This window comes from Macaca thibetana, chromosome 4, assembly GCF_024542745.1.
Source record: "Macaca thibetana thibetana isolate TM-01 chromosome 4, ASM2454274v1, whole genome shotgun sequence".
Taxonomy (NCBI): Eukaryota; Metazoa; Chordata; class Mammalia; order Primates; family Cercopithecidae; genus Macaca; species Macaca thibetana.
Window position 1 is genome coordinate 120,794,209 of NC_065581.1, and position 19,180 is coordinate 120,813,388.

Consider the following 19,180-nt stretch of genomic DNA (forward strand, 5'->3'; position numbering starts at 1 on the left):
AATCCCACCAAGGTGAAGTTTACATTGAGGCTTTACAGATACTGCTACTAACAAGTCCCACAAAGGTGCAATGTACCTAGAGGCTTTATACATACTGTTACTAACTAACAGATCCCACAAAGGCGAGGTTTACATTGAGGCTTTGCACACACTGTTACTAACTGCTAGCCACTTTTCACATCCTTTCCCCTACTCCGTGTCCAAGTCCTTATACTCCTTAACCTCAATTTTTTTCACAACTCTTACCTATTCCCTGCCTTCCCCTAACTCTGCTACCTTCCAAATTTATCTTTCCTACTGCCAGCCAAATTATCTTTCTGAAAAACAGTTCTGAGCCATTCATTAACTCACCTAAAATCCTGTAGTGGCTTCTTACAGGGAAAGATCAAATAAACCCTGCTTCAAAAGGGCTTTTGAAATCTCACCCCAGCTTCTCCCATCATCCGCATTACCCCAGCTACACTCAGTTACCAGGGACAGACTTCAAACACCTTGCTCTTTTCCCATCAATCTGCACTGTTCTTCCCACATTGTCCACAGGGCTGCCTCTTACACATCCTTCAAGACACACCTCAAATTCCTTGCCTCTTTCACGCTCTCTTACTCAAACCTACCCTCATTCCAACCAAAGCAAGAACCTATCCTTCCTCCCTCCGTGTTTCCCTGGTTTGTGTGGGGATGTTTATTAATGTCTTTCTCCCCAGCTAGCCTGAGAGCATCTTAAGAACAGAGGTGGGTTTTGTTTATCTCTGAGCTCAGCATCTAACAATGAATAACAAATAACCATTTGCTGAATGAATGAGGTATGTATGTAAGCAAGTGTACTTTTTTAAAAACCATTAAAAGGTATAGCAAGTCTTTTTTTTTTTTTTTTTTTTTTTTTTTTTTGACAGAGTCTCTGTTGCCCAGGCTAGAGTGCAGTGGCACAATCTCGTCTCACTGCAACCTCTGCCTCCCGGTTCAAGTGATTCTCCTGCCTCAGCCTCCCAAGTAGCTGGGATTACAGGCGAGTGCCACCATGCCTGGCTAATTTTTGTATTTTTAGTAGAGACGAGGTTTCAGCATGTTGGCCAGGCTGGTCTCGAACTCCTGACCTCAGATGATCCGTCCACTTTGGCCTCCCAAAGTGCTAGGATTACAGGCGTGAGTCACTGCATGTGGCCACAAGTCTTTATTAAGCACTTACTGTGTGTGTGGGGACTAAGCTAAAGGCTAGCATCAGAAAGTCAGATGAAAAAAGACATATAGACATACACAAGCCAGTAGGGCCACAAACAGAAATGAAGAGTGAACACGTGGGAAAGATTGATTCTGGCATGGAGAGAGCAGAGAGAGTAGAACACTTGGTGGCACTGATGCTGATGTTTTAAAGATGGAGGTTGAAAAACTAGGGGCGCAGGGAGAAGGAGAACAATCAAGGCCAGAACACAAAACAAGCAAAGTCACAGAGGTAAGAAAAGGACCATGGGCAGTCTTCACCTGGTGCCCGCTGCCTCCTTCATGGTGGTTTTAGGGGCGAGGGAGAGGGGAGGGCAGTGCTGTTAGAAAGTTGGATGGCGGCTGCGAGCAGTGGCTCATGACTGTAATCCAACATTTTGGAAGGCCGAGGCAGGCAGATCACTTGAGGTTAGGAGCTCAGGACCAGCCTCAGCAACATGGTGAAACCCCGTTTCTACTAAAAATACAAAAAGTAGCCAGGTGTGGTGGCAGGCACCTGTAATTCCAGCTACTTGGGAGGCTGAGGCAGGAGAATCATTTGAACCCGAGAGGCGGAGGCCGCAGTGGGCTGAAGTTGAGCCACTGCACTCTAGCCTGGGCAATGGAGCAAGACCCTGTCTCAAAAAAAAAAAAAAAATGAAGAAAGATAGGATAGCATTAGACTTCCCTAAATGTCTCCCTTAGACATATATGCAGAGAGTCCCCCTCTTCGAGCAATCTGCCATGATGCCAAGGCCCTCACAATAAGATATGTCTGACACCAAATGCCCAACAAGGCTGCCCTGAGACAGCAAGCCTATGTGTGTGTTCCGAAAACACCAACACTCTTCTAATTTACAACAGCTTACATATCTTGAAAAAGCACATGCAAGTTGAAATAATTCAAGTCAACTCTGATTTTTCTATACAAACTATCAAAATGGGAGTTAATATATAATTAAGGGTCTGATATGTTAACATTATAGAACTGGCCATTGATATCACATGTAAAAACACAAAAATAAACATTTTTTATATGCAGTAGTATGTCATTTTCTAATCACCTAAAGGAACTAGATGAGGTAACAGAGTAAACTAGAGCACACACAGTTTTATTTATGAACCCCCGCAAAAGCTGGGCTTTGGGGTAAGGCCAGGAGTCTTTAACGCTAAATAAGATGGAGATTCATCCTCCCACCTCTGAGATAATATTTACATTTCAAATTTTAAAAGATAATACAATTTCAAAACTGGCAATATAACAATCACTTTAAGAAACTGGTCATATACAACTTAGGACCAAATGTTGTTTTAAAGTCTATTTGCTTGGGGGTAGATTTTATTACTTTTATTTTGCAGTTTCTTAGTTTCAAATAAATCTGAAAAGGCTTCCTCCTGTTTCATGAAAACCTACTCCACACTTGAACATGGCCAACCTCTGCACCAAAGTCTCTGTTCTAATATAGATTACCAGCCCATTCACACCTTTCCAGTGGCTCCCTTTTTGATCCTTAATCTTAAAACTGCCTGAGGAGCAGGTCTCATTGAATTTTGAGACGTGATCTCAAATACCACACAATGATATATGAAGAAGCAATTATGTATCTCAAGTCACTCTGAAGGTTATTTTATCAATGAAGAAATAAAGATCCCTTCCTGTATCTTCAAAGAGGTAAAAAATTAAAGCTCAAAAGACAGGTAAATAACCCCAAAGATCTACAAATAACCCAAGGTCTATGAAAGGGGTGGGGTTTGTTATTTGCCTTGATTTGGTTTGGTTAACTGAATATAAGGATATCACAAGAGGCCAGGAACCATGGTTCATGCCTGTAATTCAACACTTTGAGAGGTTGAGGTGGGTGGATCACTTGAGGTCAGAAGTTCGAGACCCGCCTGGCCAACATGGTGAAACCCATCTCTACTAAAAAAACAAAAATGAGCCGGGCATGGTGACACATGCCTGTAGTCCCAGCTACTCGTGAGACTGAGGTGGGAGACGCACTTGATCCTAGGAGGCGGAGGTTGCAGTGAGCTGAGATGGCACCACCGCACTCCAGCCTGGGCAGCAGAGCAAGAGGAAGATTACGGCTCAAAAAAAAAAAAAAAAAAAAAATCACAAGACTTCTGGGCTGTTTTTACAAATCCATAGGGAAAATGCTATGGTGGTCTATAAGTCACTTAACTCTTTAATTCATCTTCACATAAAAATCACTATTCATCTTTTAAAATTCACTCATTTTAAAGAATGGTAGGCAAATTATTTCAAAAGCAAGCATAGTTATATTAACTATGTCACCGATTTAGAATTAAAAAACAGGGAGACAAATATTAATACATATGTAATACATTTCTCTAATCCTAAAGAAGATAAGAAAACTAGCATAGAGCATGAATGTGAGGATATTTTTTCCCACCATGATTCAAAAACACACCTATCTTTGAAATAATGTATTAGAAAATATACACAATACATTTTTATAGTGAATGCATCAGCAGACTTGAAGGTGATGCATTACCCAGGAAAAGAGTTTAAGATGTGATGTTAGGCTCACAGCAAGAAGATCTTAAATACACATTGCAGCAACGACTAAGGACTTCAGTGGAGAAATATGTCGGCACTAGATATATTGGTATCATCTTCTGGTTCAATGGGCCAAAATAAGAAACACAAGGTTTCATCACTCTCCTGACCCACTTTCCTCAGTTTTAACTTCACCCAACACAACCCAAACTCTTCAAAATACAGTGTAAAAGAAAAAATGCCCAACATCATGAAATCTATTATCTTTTCAAATTATTTAAAGGAAAGTGTTTATAAGTAGAAATAATAAACATTGTAGCTTCCCTTGCTCCTCTAAAATGCAGATCACTTTCACTTTGGTTCTATGACTTGTAAACCTGCCTTCCTTGTTTAAAAATTAAGAGCACTAAAGAGAATAGCCCACAGAACTTGTTAAAACTCCAGATGCTGGGACCCCACCCCATATAACTGAGTCTGGATCCAGAAGGGTGGTTCTGACATAAAGCTTGAATTAGGAACACCATATGTGAGAAGCTCAAAACCTAGTTTTCAAAATAAAAGCATGTGCATAAATCTACATATTGACTGGATCAATGTTAAATAACATGACTCACACATAGCCTTTGAGGGGCAAGTGAACAAATCAATTAGTATCAACATCAAAAATGCTATTTCCTGCACCGAAAGTCTTTTGAATATAAATGTTGTATACCAAAATCTTAATTAGAGAATGGAGTTGAAGAAATTTGCAAATATCAAGACTATGAAATTAAAGAAAAAGATCTAAAGACATCATACTTTTGAAATTATACAGATGTGTTAATTTCAAAGCAGTATCACTTTAGAGACACAAAGTCATATTTTTTATTGGATTCCTCTGCTACATCAGAAATGCCCTTATATGCTTTTTTCTACACTTTGAAAAAAGATTTTGTTCCACAATTAAATGTTAAAAGGATTGAACTGAATGTAAGTAGCCACCCATCCACCTACCAAAAAAGGCTCTTGTGAAAATGTTCACACAAAAAATGTGACTCTCATGCTCTATGTGTTGTTGAATTCCACTGCTATGAAAGACAGATCTGCATTTTTTTTTACACTTAATTTCTTAAAAGTGACGGTGAGGTTATACCACCATAAACCTTAATCTTAGCTGCCAGATGCGCATATACAGACATTTCCCTGATTAGCCAGGCCAAGAGAATGTGCTTCTGATAGAAGAGTTCCACGGGATATAAATAAACCTCAGGTATTTGGTTGTTTAAAGGCACAAACGCAAAGATGGGAGAACCACATGGATACTGGAAACTTCACCTGCTTCCTGGAATTGACACGTGCAAATCTAGTCAGTGTCACAGGAAGTAAAAGTGAAACGACTGGGACCTGGTTTCAATTTCTCAGTCCACAAGCCATCATCTCGAGAGTAAATATATATTAAGAACTCATACTGCCTCATATTTCAAATATTGAATTAAGTTTATTTATTATTAAACAGTTAAGGCATATAAAAAGATAAAAATATAACATAGTAAATGTCTATGCCTCCACACAATTTAAGGGAAGAAAAAAAATCTAGCCAATGCATCTGAAACCACTTGAGCAGAGTAGCCTTTCTCCATTGCTTTAGATTAAATTTTAACTAATATTTACAACTGCTCAAATGGTCTTGCATGTTGACTTGTTCCCATAAAATCATCATATCAGCATCTAGTTCAAACTTCTGGGTTCAAATAAGGTTCAATAAAATTGAGTTCTCTGTTCTGTCTATATAATTAATGTACTTCCTTTGCTTAGAATCATCATCAGCAATTCACATTTTCCAGTCGTGAATGGATCTCTTCTAAAAGTTTCACAACCATAGTAACAGGTCATGAGAATCACATTAATACAAAAAACTTTCTCATGATTGCACTACTTCAGCATAATGAGGTAACAACATGGAGAATATTTTTACAAGCAGGACAAGAATAGCTGCCCTCCTCTGCCAGAGTTGAATTTCCATCAGGGTTACTGTCTATCACTACAAATCCCCAGGGCTCACGGAAAAAAACAAACCTGCTCAAAGACCTCCCTTCAAAGCACAGGTATTCCAGCCAAGGAAAGCTTCAGGAGAAACAAAAAATGAACTATTTTTTCATAGTCCCTTGAGCTGCTTAGAAAAATCCCCTCACAGATACTGCTTTAAATGGAAAAGAAAGAAATAGATGGATGACTGCCTAAATACAACTTAACCACTGTCTTTCCTCAAGAAAGGTCTCAGAAAGATAAACAAATAAGGTAATCCTCCTCAGAATTTTCATAAAACTGAATCTTGTTATCAATTTTACTTTCCAAACATAGCAGATTTTCAGGAGGCTTGCTATAAATGTAACCAGGTATAATATTTCATATTTAATAATTTGTTTCATTTTTATTTCACTGGTGTGTCTTTGCTTCCTTCCCCCACACTCCTCAATCAACCCTTTCATTACCACAGATACCTATCTGGGCATCGGACCAAGACCTCCACTGTGCCAAATGTCAGTCCTTCTGAAATTCACTACCTTTTTTTTTTTTTTTAACTTCAGCCAGTTAAAAGCCTTGAGCAGTAGTCAGAAGAAAAGAGAAAAAGGAATTCACGTCAGAAACACATTATCCATTTCTCTATCTTCCACCCAAAGGACTATTTGTCCTCTGGTATTTTCCCCTTTGCTAACTCCACAGAGAATGACAGAGACTAGAGCCAAAAATCAAGAAAGGCTGCGACTGGCCAGAAGCAGTAGGCTGTGTCTCTTACAATTAGCCTTCCCTTGACAGGGCTCTGAGATGCTAACCTGGGGTCCAGAGGAGCTCTACCTCACAGCCCAGGGTCCCACCCCTGAAAACTACAAAAAAAGAGATAGAAGAGCTGTATGAATACAATTAATACAGTGCAAAATGTGTAAGGGACAGAATTAGGCACAAAATGAAAAAGAATCACCCAGCAGCAATGGAATAAAATGCCTTGTTAATTAGGAGATTGGGCACTCCATAGAGGTCAAATGCAGGGTTTCTAGAGTCAGATCATCTGAGTTCAAATGCCAGCTCTGGCACTTCCAGACTCCATAGCCTTTATCATTGAAGAAACATTTATTGCTCACCTATTATGAGCCAGGCATTCGGCTCAGTACCAGGGAAGTATTGGTCCCTGCTCTCGGGGAGTTAATTATAGTGCAGCAGTCCCCAGCCTTTTTGGCACCAGGAACCAGTTTCATGGAAGACAATTTTTCCAAGGGATGAGGGGAATGGTTTTGGGATGAAACTATTCCACCTCAGATCATCAGGCATTAGATTCTCATAAGGAGTGTGCAACCTAGATCCCATGTGCAGTTCACCACAGGGTCTCGCTCCTATGAGAATCTAATGCTGCCGCTGACCTGATAGGAGGCAGAGCTCAGGTGGTAGTGCTTGCTCAGCCACCACTCACCTCCTGCTGTGCCACCTGGTTCCTAACAGGCAACGGACTGGTACCAGTCCAGGCCCTGGGGGTTGGGGACCCTGTTCTAGTGGGAAGTCTATTAAAGAACACACAGTACAAGAAAAGGTGCCAGAGAGTGGTAAGAACAACACAGGGAACGTAAATACAGTGATGCAGTCAAGAGTGACTGTGAGAGCTACTTTCTAAAGTCAGCAAGGAAGATCTCAGAAGAGGTGACATTAGGCCTACATCTAAATGACAAGAAGGAACCAGCCAGGCAAAGATGGAAGAAGAGAGATGTGCGAAGGCCCTGAGGCAGACACACTGGGCCTTTGGAGAAATGGAAAGAAGGCCAGTGCCACAAATCACTTCAGTATGGCTCACATTTATCAACTGCAAAATGGTGGTTGTGAGGATTAAACTGTTAGCACCACATCTGCACACAGAATGTGTTCAATAAGTATAAGTTGCTAGAATCGTCATCATCATCATCGCCAGTGAGACGCCATCATTGGAGGTGTGCAAACAGAGACTGGGTGAGCACATCACAGGCATGGCTGGGTTATAGGGCCTCTAAGGTTCCCTCAACAATTAGACCCTAGGATTAGATAAGAGAAAATGCAAAGGAAGAAATGATAAAATTATTACACGCAGGTTTCCAGCCCAAGGTCACTTAAAGAACACATTGAATTATCCAAAAATGTGAAGCTTGCCCAACTATTTCATTCATCAGATAGTTCTTTCCCAACTGAGGGTCTGTAATCCCAAACTGTCAAGAACTCCACATGGAGCCAGCTGACACACTGTCCTTAGCCCTGAGGTCTACTCTTTCTATGGCGCTCTGGACTAAAACCACAACAACACTGACAGCAACAGAAAAGGATGACTTATTCTATGTTACTAGGTTTAATGTATGCAATTATTGAATGAAATAGCAGTGAGGATATTCTTCGATTGCATATGTATCCCAAGCCATTTTATTATTTCATGTTTAATATGTTCCAAGCACAACTTTCTGCATCACATACTCTACAGGTAATAAATTTCACTTTTTAAAAATTCTTACCCTTGGCCTATTGTTTCAAAATATTTACTAACTTGTTGAGCTTTCTGAAGCCTACTAATTAAGGCTGTTAATAATACAGTCCTTGATGATGAACTTGGCATATGGGCCTTTAAGTTAGAGAAAGGCAAGTCTACTTTTACCCAACACCAAATCCTTGATCATTATAGATCGAATTCTTTCCAGTTCCTTTCTAAAACTCACCCAAACCCAAGGCAAGTATACTACAACCATAAATAAATACATGGCTTTGTATTTTGAAACTACTTCATTACCTACCCTTGATAACTTCCTATTTGTTTAGATGGTGGGAATGGCTTTAAAATTATAAAATTAAAAAAATTATAATATTCACAAATGGCATGAAACAAAGTAATACTAAGTGAGGGCAATAAAAAAATCACAATAATTTAACATAAAATGCATATATATTTTTATTATGGCAATTTTATTATGCCAGGCTTTTGGATTGTCCAAACTCAAGGATCTGGACAGCGGAAATCACACTCTCCATCTCCCCACTCTCATCCACTTTCCCCCCAAAAAAGAAACCTGGAAGAGCAGATGAGGATCAAAATTTTCCTATAGGAAAGTGTTCCCTTTTAAAAAATGGAAAAACAACAAATTTGGCATAGAGTATGTAGACAGAGGATCTTTAAAATACATATATTATATGTAGACAATTCCTATGACTTAATCTAAACTAAAAATCCCTTAAAATATGTAAATTTTGGAGTACCATGAAATACTACCTCTGTATACTAAGCATCTGCATTAAAAGAGTCAAAAAAAGTCCCTGAGAGGAAGCCAGATTGGGGCTAATGGGCTCATTCAAATCCAAATTTATCTACTGGCTTTTGCAACATAATTCAGCCAAAAGAATGTGATTCATATCTGAGCTATGTAACAACACATTTTCAATGTGTTTTGAAGTAGACGCCACCACAAAAAAAGTAATAGTCATAACCTTGGCATCTAAACATCCTAAGCAATTTGATAATCTTTAAAAATATAAGAACTTAGTAATGTGGGTTCATTGAAGAACTTTAGAAAATATAAATCATCAAAAAAAATAGTAATAATCTCAAACACCAAGATGACCACTATTAACATTTATTGTATACTTCACTAATTTTTTAAAAAATATTTTTCACAAAAACGACTTCATATAATACATACTTTACTTACTATATCAAGAACACATTTCTATGTTCCTACACACACACACGCACAAACACACACACACAACTGTATCACTTTTTATGAATGCTTAATCTTCCACTTTATGGATATAACCTAATTTAGTGAGCTCTACTGGGATCATGTATGATCTGTTCAGATGTGCTAGAGTAAAGAAACAGAATACGTTTAAACAACTATTTCCCAAAGCTATTTGACTATAACATCCTTTTGTGAATTACACATTTACAATCCTAGAACTTTTGATCTTTTCAAAATACTTTGGGAAATAACGATCTAACCAATTCCTAATATTAGATTTTCACGGTGTTTACAATGTTTTCTATTATAAATGATACTGTGATCAATTTCTTAAGTATACCTTTTTATGTATTGCCTAGGGAAAAACTCTAGAAATAGAATTACTCAGTTAATTGGTATGCATGTGTTAAAAATATGTTATCATTTTTGCCAAACTGTTCTCCAGCAATATTTGAGGTTTGTCAGCCTTTTTAAAAGATAATTTTAAATTTAAATAGTTTGGGAGTTTATATGTCCAATATATATACACAGTAATTCTGAAATTAGATAATTACTCTTTTAAGGACATGGTTAAAGTACAAGTTATAAATATCAAAGGTCTTACTAGAATGAAGGTTGACTCAGAAAACTATTTAGGAATATACTTCCTCACAAATTAAGGAAAATGGCAAGTATGGAGACATTAAATCGTCTCTCTTCCATTTTCCTCTGTTATATTTACATATGTCTGAATATGTATTCCATACTCCTAAGAAGATATTAATAATCCCTTACATTTTTATACCACTAAAACATTTAAAACAAAAAGAACTTTACAGGAAGAGAACATCCTCAAAGCATATTTTAAAACAAGATATTAAGCTATACCTTCAAAAGACCCATCAACCTACTCAATAGTTGCTACATATTTACAGCCAAATCTATAATAACTAAAATCTTTATCAATCAATCAACACAGGTATCATGGAGGAAAATGTGTATTCTAAGATAGTTAATTTAGATCTTCTTTTCACTATGTATTTCTACAGTTTCACATAAGAAGAAGTAAGCTCCTAACATAACATAAAGATGGTTCACACAGCAAATACAGGCTTTGGGTTCCTTTTTTGTCTTTAAAGTGACACTGGATGTAATTTTATACCTCAAAGTAACTTTTCAAAGTTACTTAAGTATAGTGTTCACACTCAGGGTGGAGTTCTGTGTAATTTTCAAAGCTGAGAAGTGTTCTGCCTGTTCAAAAATATCTCCCCTTTGAGTTTGTCTCAGAATCATATTTGAAGCTTTTTAAAAATACAGAAATTTTTCTTCAATGGGTCTGGAATGGAGCCAATGCATCTGCGTTTTTTAAAACTCCCCAGTTGATTCATCTGTACAGCCAGAGTCAAAAAGCACTCAGTTATATAAAAAGATTGGAGGAGGGGGTGGTATCCTGAGGACCCCGATTTAACTGTTCACATGAAAACCATGAATCTGAGTCTGGTTTATTAGATTACCTAGGTGAAAATTTTACCTTGAGAAGGTTCATAAGATGTTTCAAGGTAGGACACCTGTTGGCCTATCAATGGCTACCAACAGGGATGGGGGTGAGGATATATGGTAATGAAATCAAACTGTGAAAGGATCCTTCCTGCCAGAAACTGTGGCACTTCCTACATTAAGCATATAATCCCTTCATTTTCCAAAAAATAGAAAGAAAAATGCTCAGTTATATTTTGTTTTAATGGAGTAGTCTTCCAAATGAACAACCTTTAGCTATAAGCAGCAGTTTCACTAAGCAATGCCAGTCAACATACAGTGAGACAAAATTCTGTTAAGAAAGGATAGGACACTCAGAGATATTACACCTTTTACATATACCTTTTACAAAATTATAGTCATTTGTCAGAATTCAGTTTCTCGAAAGAACTTCACCTCCAAGAAGTGCTTGCAAGAACAATGCAAATCAATATAAGAAATATAGGTTTTCTAAATACATAAAAATCCATAACTGTCTTGAGCTTCCTTTACCTACCAGATCTGGACTTAATGATATCACTGAATTCGTTCTGCCCATTGTCAGGACTGGCTTCATGTTCTCCATACTTGGCCATCTTGCCTGAGTTTCAAGATAATCCAAAAACTTTACCCAGTCCTCTTTCTAAGACTTTCAACTTCCTACGATGGTTCAGCTTGACATCAATACCTAAAAGGAAAAGGAAAAGTACTGACTTGAAAAAACATATTTATATCTTTTATATACAATTATGCATAGTAACTATTCATTCACCAAATATTGAGTGCCTATCATGTGTAAAGCACTGAGCCAGGGAATGGGGTTATGACTATCAACAAGAGACATAACCTCTGCCATTATGGAGCTTACACACACTAAGCAATTAATTATACAATGAATTATTTCATTACAATACTGATAGACCACAAATCATACAAAGGAGAAGTATAGAAGAAGCAAAGGAGAAGCATATTCTACTAAGTACTAAGAGCATACAGCAGAGGAATCTGACCTGTCCTGGGCAATTAGAGAAGGCTTTCTTAAAGAGACATTTGAGCCAAGCCTTTAAATATGATAAGAATTTAATTAGCCAAAAAGGGAAACACAAAGAGAAAAGGTAAGAGCTTCCCATGCAAAGTGGCAGAAGGAATCATGGAGCAGTCAAAGAGTGGAGCACAAGCCAGTGTTTCTGGAAGGAAGACAGCCAAGAGACAAGTGTACCTGTTGAACCAGGTGAGGAAGCTGGGCAGGACCAGGGACAGGACCATGGAGAACAGGTCAAGGGTTTGTGTCTTTATCTGAAGAGCAATGGGGAGCCAGTAGATGGTTTGAAAGAGGGAACCAACATTGTCAAATTGGCCTTTTTAAAAGATCATCAAGGGCCGGGCGCGGTGGCTCACGCTTGTAATCCCAGCACTTTGGGAGACCGAGGCGGGTGGATCACGAGGTCAGGAGTTCGAGACCAGCCTGGCCAGCATGGTGAAACTCCGTCTCTACTAAAAATACCAAAAAAACTTAGCCAGGCATGGTGGTGTGCACCTGTAATCCCAGCTACTCAGGAGGCTAATGCAGGAGAACTGCTTGAACCTGAGAGGTGGAAGTTGCAGTGAGCTGAGATCATGCCACTGCACTCCGCCCTGGGCAACAAGAGTGAGACTCTGTCTCAAAAAAAAAAAAAGAAAGAAAAGAAAAGAAAAATCATGGCTTGTAGGCAGACCATGGTAATATGTGGGGAACCAGTGAAGACTATGGCACAATATAGCAAAATGCTAATTAAGGAACCTAGGCCATGGGTATATGAATGTTGAATGAAAATTTCTTGCAACTCTTCTGTATGTCTGAGAATGTTTTCATAGTAATATGTTGGGGAAAAATTCCTAACCTTAACCAAGTGATCAAAATTAACATAACCAATCATGGGGCATCATGCAATTCAATGGAAAATTACCACATCATCTACACAATATCCTTGCCAAGATGTTGAACATGAATCTTCTCATAAGCAGACAAATCTAGACTGTGGCTAGTTTTCAAAACAAATGACCTGGTCTCTTCAAAACTGTCAGTGTCTTGAAAACCAAAATTACCTGGGAGAGGGGGAACTTTGTGAATTAAAGGAGACTAAACAAACATAACAACTAAATGTAATCTTTGATTGAATTCAGAATTTTAAAATAAAACATTTTGAGGATCATTTGAAAAATCTGAATTTGGACTATGTAATAGACAATATTATTGTATCAATGTTAAATTTCTTTAACATTAGTTAATGGTATTGTAGCAGGAGAATGTCTTTGTAAGACATATGGTGAAATATTTAGCAATGAAGTGTGATGGCATCTTTAACTTAAGTTCAAACAGAATAGCATATATCTGTCTATATTGATACATACATATTTAGTTTGATATATGTATGTAGACGTATATATGCATATACACACAGACAAGCAGAAAGATGCAGCAAATATTGTAAAATAAGTGGGAAAACTAGGCCGGGCATGGTGGCTCACGCCTCTAATCCCAGCACTTAGGGAGGCCAAGGCAGGTGGATCACCTGACTTCATGAGTTCGAGACCAGCCTGGCCAACATGGTGAAACCCCGTCTCCACTAAAAAAAAATACAAAAATTAGCTGGGTGTGGTGGCGGGTGCCTGTAATCCCAGCTACTTGGGAGACTGAGGCAGGAGAATCACTTGAATCCAGGAGGCAGAGGCTATAGTGAGCCAAAATTGCGCTATTACACTCCAGCCTGGGTGACAAGAGCGAAACTCCATCTCAAAAAAAAAAAAATAAAGTAAGTGGGAAAACTAGTTTAAGGGCATCTGGGGCTAGGCGAGGTAGCTCACACCTGTAATCACAGTAATTTGGGAAGCTGAAGCAAGAGGATTACTTGAGCCCAGAAGTTTGAGACCAGCCTAGGCAACATGGTGAGACCTTGTCTCTACTCCATGTAAATAAAAATTTAAAAGAATAAAATAAAAAGGACATCTGGGTGTTTATTGTGCTAGTCTTTCTATTGTAATATTATAGGCAGGAAACAATTGTGGTCTAAACAAGAATAGATGGAAAGAAATGGGTGAATATGTGGGATATTTAGATATCAAAGAAAGTCAATAGGATTTGGGAACTGATTGGATATGAGGGATTCATATCCAATGTGCAAAATGTACAAAACAACTCCCCAGTTTTGGCTTCAGCAGTTAGGTGAAGTGTGAGTCATTGAGCTGGGGAACACTGAGGATAGTGGGCTGGGAGAAAGGAATCATCAATGTGGTTTGGACTCACAGAGCTTGAGGTGCCTCTGAGTTATATAAGCAGAGATGACAAAAAGATAGTTGGGCTCAGCATGGTGGCTCATGCCTGTAATCCCAGCTCTTTGGAAGACTGAGGCAGGCAGATCACTTGAGGTCCAGAGTTCAAGAGCAACCCAGCTAACACTTGAGATCAGGAGTTTGAGACCAGTCTGGCTAACATGGCGAAACCCTGTCTCTACTAAAAATATAAAAATTAGCCAGGCATGGTGGCAAACATCTGCAATCCCAGCTACTCAGGAGGCTGAGGCAGGGAAATTGGTTGAATTCAGGAGGTGGAGGTTGCAGTGAGTCGAGATCGCTGCCACTGCACTCCAGTCTTGACGAACGAGTGGGTAAGACTTCATCTCAAAAAAAAAGAGAGAGAGAATTGGATATAAAGAATTGGATCATCAATTTGACAGATTTTATGACAGTCTAAGAAACTTTTTTCATTTTTTATATGCTCTACTACTGCTAAAAATTTATGGATTATTATGTGATTACGTTCTTTCATTCAACTACATAACTATAAAGGATTTGCTAAATTCTTAAGTGTATTTTATTATATTCAAGAACCAAAAACTTTGTTCAGAAGAATGTCTATAAAAGTTTATTATGGAAAATTAAGTTTGCCCAAGGAAAAATTCTCTTTCCTGGAAAGATCTACAGTGTATCACTTTGGAGTGGTAAGTCTAATGCTTTTCTTCACAATTGGTCTTAGCCAAGATCTCCACTTCTATGCTTCCCAAAGCCTTTATTCACCCATAAAAGAGAAAAGTAAACTGTTTACACACTACTATATTCCATTTGCACACTATCAGTAATATTTCTTCACTATAATGTTTCACTTGACACTCTCCTCAAGGTGATTTTTCAAATTTTCTCTTCTTGATAATGAAAAGCCCTTACAAGTTGCCAAAGATACAGCAGAAAAGGTGATCAGAGTACAGGGGAAAATGGGGAGAAAGAAGAATAACAGAAGGCTATTTAAGTACTGATAGCCACTGAGGTTACTTGTTGCCATTAATGGCCAGAGGAATTTGAGTAAACTTAAGGCAGACGATGACTCCTTCTAATTGCCAAATGCAGCATCTTTGGTTTTCAGGAGACAGAATCAAAGTTTCACCACGAACAATGTATCCCAGTGTGACTCTCCCTCTTCCACACCTATAAAACGGAGGGAACACCATCTTCACAGAAGGCTAGGTGAGAAACTGAGAATCAATGAATGAGATGTTGCTTTAGAAGCTTTAAGCCCTATATAAATGCAATTTATTGTTACCTCTGCCCTAGATTTCCCTTCCCTCAAAATGATATTCTGTAAAATTTAGCCAGATGTTCTTACTGAAACCGATCCAGTCAAATCGATATTCACTAACTCTCCCTTCAGAATGCTTCCGGCTGTCATATAGACCACAAGGCAAGAATGTATGAAATAAACATAAGGTGTTTAAAAAATAAACATAAGGTGATGGCCTTAAAGACAAAACTAATGTTTTAATTTTTTAAGATTTAGGAATTACACAGTGAATATATGTATATAATTTTTATTTTGTACTATATTTTACGTATATAGCACATATATATCCAACAGTGTGCATTTTGATGGAAATGCTGTGTAAATTGAAACACTATTCATTAATTTACTCTAGGAACCAAAACCTAGGAATGCTCAAGACAGTAGAATAGGAAGCCAAGCGCACAAGAGTTTCCTGCTCTGCTTGAAACACAGTAAAAGAAAACCGTGAGTGCCAAGAACTACCATTTACAAAAAAAAAAAAAAGGCGCTCCAGGGAAGGTTAATACTACTGTGATTAATACTGTTTACAGGGCCAATAAATTTTAGGTAAACACCCAAAGGAGAGTTAAAGTGTTGTCTCATCGGTCCCATAAAGGCTGATAAAAGGGGCGGGGAATGGTTCCACGTTAACCCTGGCCGTCACCGCAGAAGTACCCACAAGCTTTTCATTCCTCCAGCTCTCCCCTGACCCTGAGCTATCTGCAGGCTGCGTCTTCCCATGCCCACAGCCAACGAACCGGGAGGACCCAGATCGACTTCCTGAGGCCGGTGCAATTTACAAAGGAATGGATGCTGCCGCTGCCGCCCGGGAGGGAGGCCGGGAGCTCCGGATCAGACCTAGGGAATCCGGCCTCCCCAGCGCTCCGTGCGCTCTGGCCGCCGCGACCGCTGCACTGACCCTCCCAACCGCGGCATGGGGAACTGGCCCGCAAGGCCCTGGTGATCCAGGTGATCTGAAGGCTGGGAAAGAGGAGGCCCTGTCCTGGACACCTCAGAGAGCGGGGTCGTGGAGTTAGAACCCGGGCTCTGCAGTTCATTGTAAAACAAAGTGCTGGTCCCACGGCTCTCTGGGAGGTCGGGCAACGTTTTCTCCCTCCTCCTTGAAAATCGCACTGGAATGAGTCCCTTTCGTAATCTGAGGCTTGGAGAAAAAAAATCCCCTTGAACAACCTGCGATCTAAAAGTTGCACAGCCTTCAGTTGGTGCTTTGTTGGTTTTTAAGTGGCCTTGAGCAACCAGAACCTCGGACCCCGGGCCGAAGAGGGGCATGGATTACCTTGTCAGTTGCAGCAAGAGATCCCCAGAGTCCGGAAAAGGACAGCCGGCGACTGCGCCGGACTACACACCAATGGGGCGCCCCCCTCCTCCTGTCCCCTCAGCCTCTCCACGGCCGCTGGCAGGGAGCTTGGCGATCGCGCCACACTCTCCGGAGTCCCACCCTTGGGAGCAGCAACCACCCAGAGGTCAAGCATGCTCCCCGCCGGGCGGCTAGCTGGGAAGCGCTTTGCTGGCCGCCGACCACACAGTCACCCTCTGCCCACCCTCTCCTGTGGACACCGCCGGGGCCCCGCCTTCCCCGGGCCCGGGTGTCTGTGACAGACTCTCCTAGGAGGCCACGTCCCCTCTTGCAAATCACTGGCCCAGCGCCCTGCACCACGCGATGCACGGAGGGCGACCCTGTCACCCCGGCGGGGAGGAGGATTGGGGAGCAGGGAGGCAGTACAGAGCCGGTCAGAGAAGTTTGAATCGTTCACAACTAGTACGGATCCCCAGCTCTCCACGCCTCCGGCATTCTCTCTCGCACCGCGGGAAGCTAAACTGGGGCCCCGAGGAAAGGGCACGCAAAAGTTACTCCCATCTTCGACTCTGGGACTTGGGAAGGAGCTCGGGACGCCGATCCCACGCGGAAGAACCGCAGAAAGCCATCCTCCTCCCGGTCCCCGCCCCATTCCCTTGGGGGCTGTAGTCACATTACCAGCCCTAGGCTTCAATAATGCATGGGCTTACCTGGTGCCCGCGGGCCGCCTCGCCTGCCGGCCGCCACCGCCGCACCCCGAGCTGGCCAAGGGCTCCTCTAGGAGTTTGAGACGGAGTAATCGCGGGGGTGTGTGCGAGTGTGAGTTTAGTGGTGCGATGTATTTTTTTAAAAAATAAAACTTGGAGAAGCAGACAAGATCCGAAATTAAAGAAAAAAAAAAAAAGAAAGAAAGAAAGAAAAAGAAATTGACACCCGACTGAAAACGCCCCTTACTTGTGCAATCTTCCTGCCTGGTAGTTCCGCCAAAAACAAAACAGTCAAAGCGCAAACCTGGAACGGGCGCGCAGGCACCAAGTTTGCCAAACGCCACAGAGTTTTCCGTCTGCAGAAATGACCCAAAAGAAGGGGGGCGCCGCTCCCCGTGATCCCCCAATCGGCTTCTGGAGCCAGAGGCTCCTCCTCGCCCCTCGGCGGGAGAAAGCCCGCGGCCGGCTGCTGCTGCCCGCTTCCCTCCTCCGAGGAAAAACGACTCCACAACTTTGTGCGCGAGAGCGCCTCGCTCCTCCGGCTCCTCCTCCTCCTCCTCCCCGCTGCGGGCCTGCCCCTTTGTTGCAGCCCAGCGCAGGCGGAGGAGGAGGGAGGGTGGGGCGCAGGACCGCTGGATCGCTCGTTGCCGCCCCAACTCCCCGGGAACAGGCTCGCCTCCGGGCAGCCGGGGGTCCGCTCTCCCCAGGAGAAGGGAGCAGATCAGCGCCAGCCCTCCGGCCGGCGCCTCTGCAGCGCTCCGGCTCCCCTTTGGCTCTCTCGCCCGGCCGCCGCCGGCCCAGCAACTTTGTTCCAGGAGATCAGCCCCACTACGCTCCAGGGTCAGCGTCCGCCGGGCCTCGGCAGTGACCGCGGTCACCGTGTCGGGAACTTGGCGCCCCAAGTCACCTGACCGCGCGCCCCGTCAATCAGCGCAGGCCCTGCGCACCCTCCCAGCCCGCAGCAGCCGGGCTCGGCGCTTGGCTGGCCTGGGGCGCGCGCTCCAGTGTGAACCGTGCGTGCCGGGAGCCGGGAGTCCGGAGACCTAAGCCCGAATGGATGCCTCGAGCAGACACAATTCCCCTTATTCAGATTATCTGAAAATGTGAGTCACGTCCCCCTAGGCAAAACAGGTCTTTAGTTAGGGCGATTTTTTTTTTAAGAGATAAATTCCAGTCTGCCTTCCAACTCACCCCATCTCAGTTTGCTGACGTTGCTGATTTTTTTAACCCTAGTTCCAACCGTACATTTATTTTACATTATTTCTCTAGTGTCGTTTTTAATATTAAAAAAGAAGTTTTCTCTTACATTAGTTTGTATTACAAGTAGTGTTTGTGCTGACCTTATTTTTCTGTTTTCCAATATGCACACACAAACGCACATGGGGAAGCTTGAGAGATTGACCAAAAACTATCCGGGAAGAAATGAGCTCGTGATGTGTGTGCATTTTTCTTATTTACACATTTCATTGCTCGTGTGTTCCTGTGATTGTTTTACACGATCAGCACACGTGGGAGGGGAAAGAAAACAACAACTTGAGTTCCTAGTTCGTATTAACAGAGAAAAGCATGGTTGATACTCGAGCGTCGGCTTATTGCTGGCTTAATATTTGAGTTAATTTACACGGCAGTAAAGATTAAACCACTAGGGGCCTT

The 19,180-nt window shown here is 41.4% G+C and overlaps 1 protein-coding gene across 1 annotated transcript in view; it reads right to left on the reverse strand.

Moving 5' to 3' along the window:
• UTRN (utrophin) overlaps positions 1-16,903 on the reverse strand; it is a 576,638-nt gene extending 559,735 nt beyond the window's left edge. Inside the window, exons 1-2 of the mRNA XM_050787306.1 lie at positions 16,800-16,903; positions 11,450-11,620 (exon numbers count right to left, since the gene is read on the reverse strand). Coding sequence (XP_050643263.1) covers positions 11,450-11,528 — 79 coding nt within the window. The 5' untranslated portion in view covers positions 11,529-11,620; positions 16,800-16,903. The remainder of the gene's footprint in view (positions 1-11,449; positions 11,621-16,799) is intronic.
• Between the last annotated feature and the right edge of the window lie 2,277 nt (positions 16,904-19,180).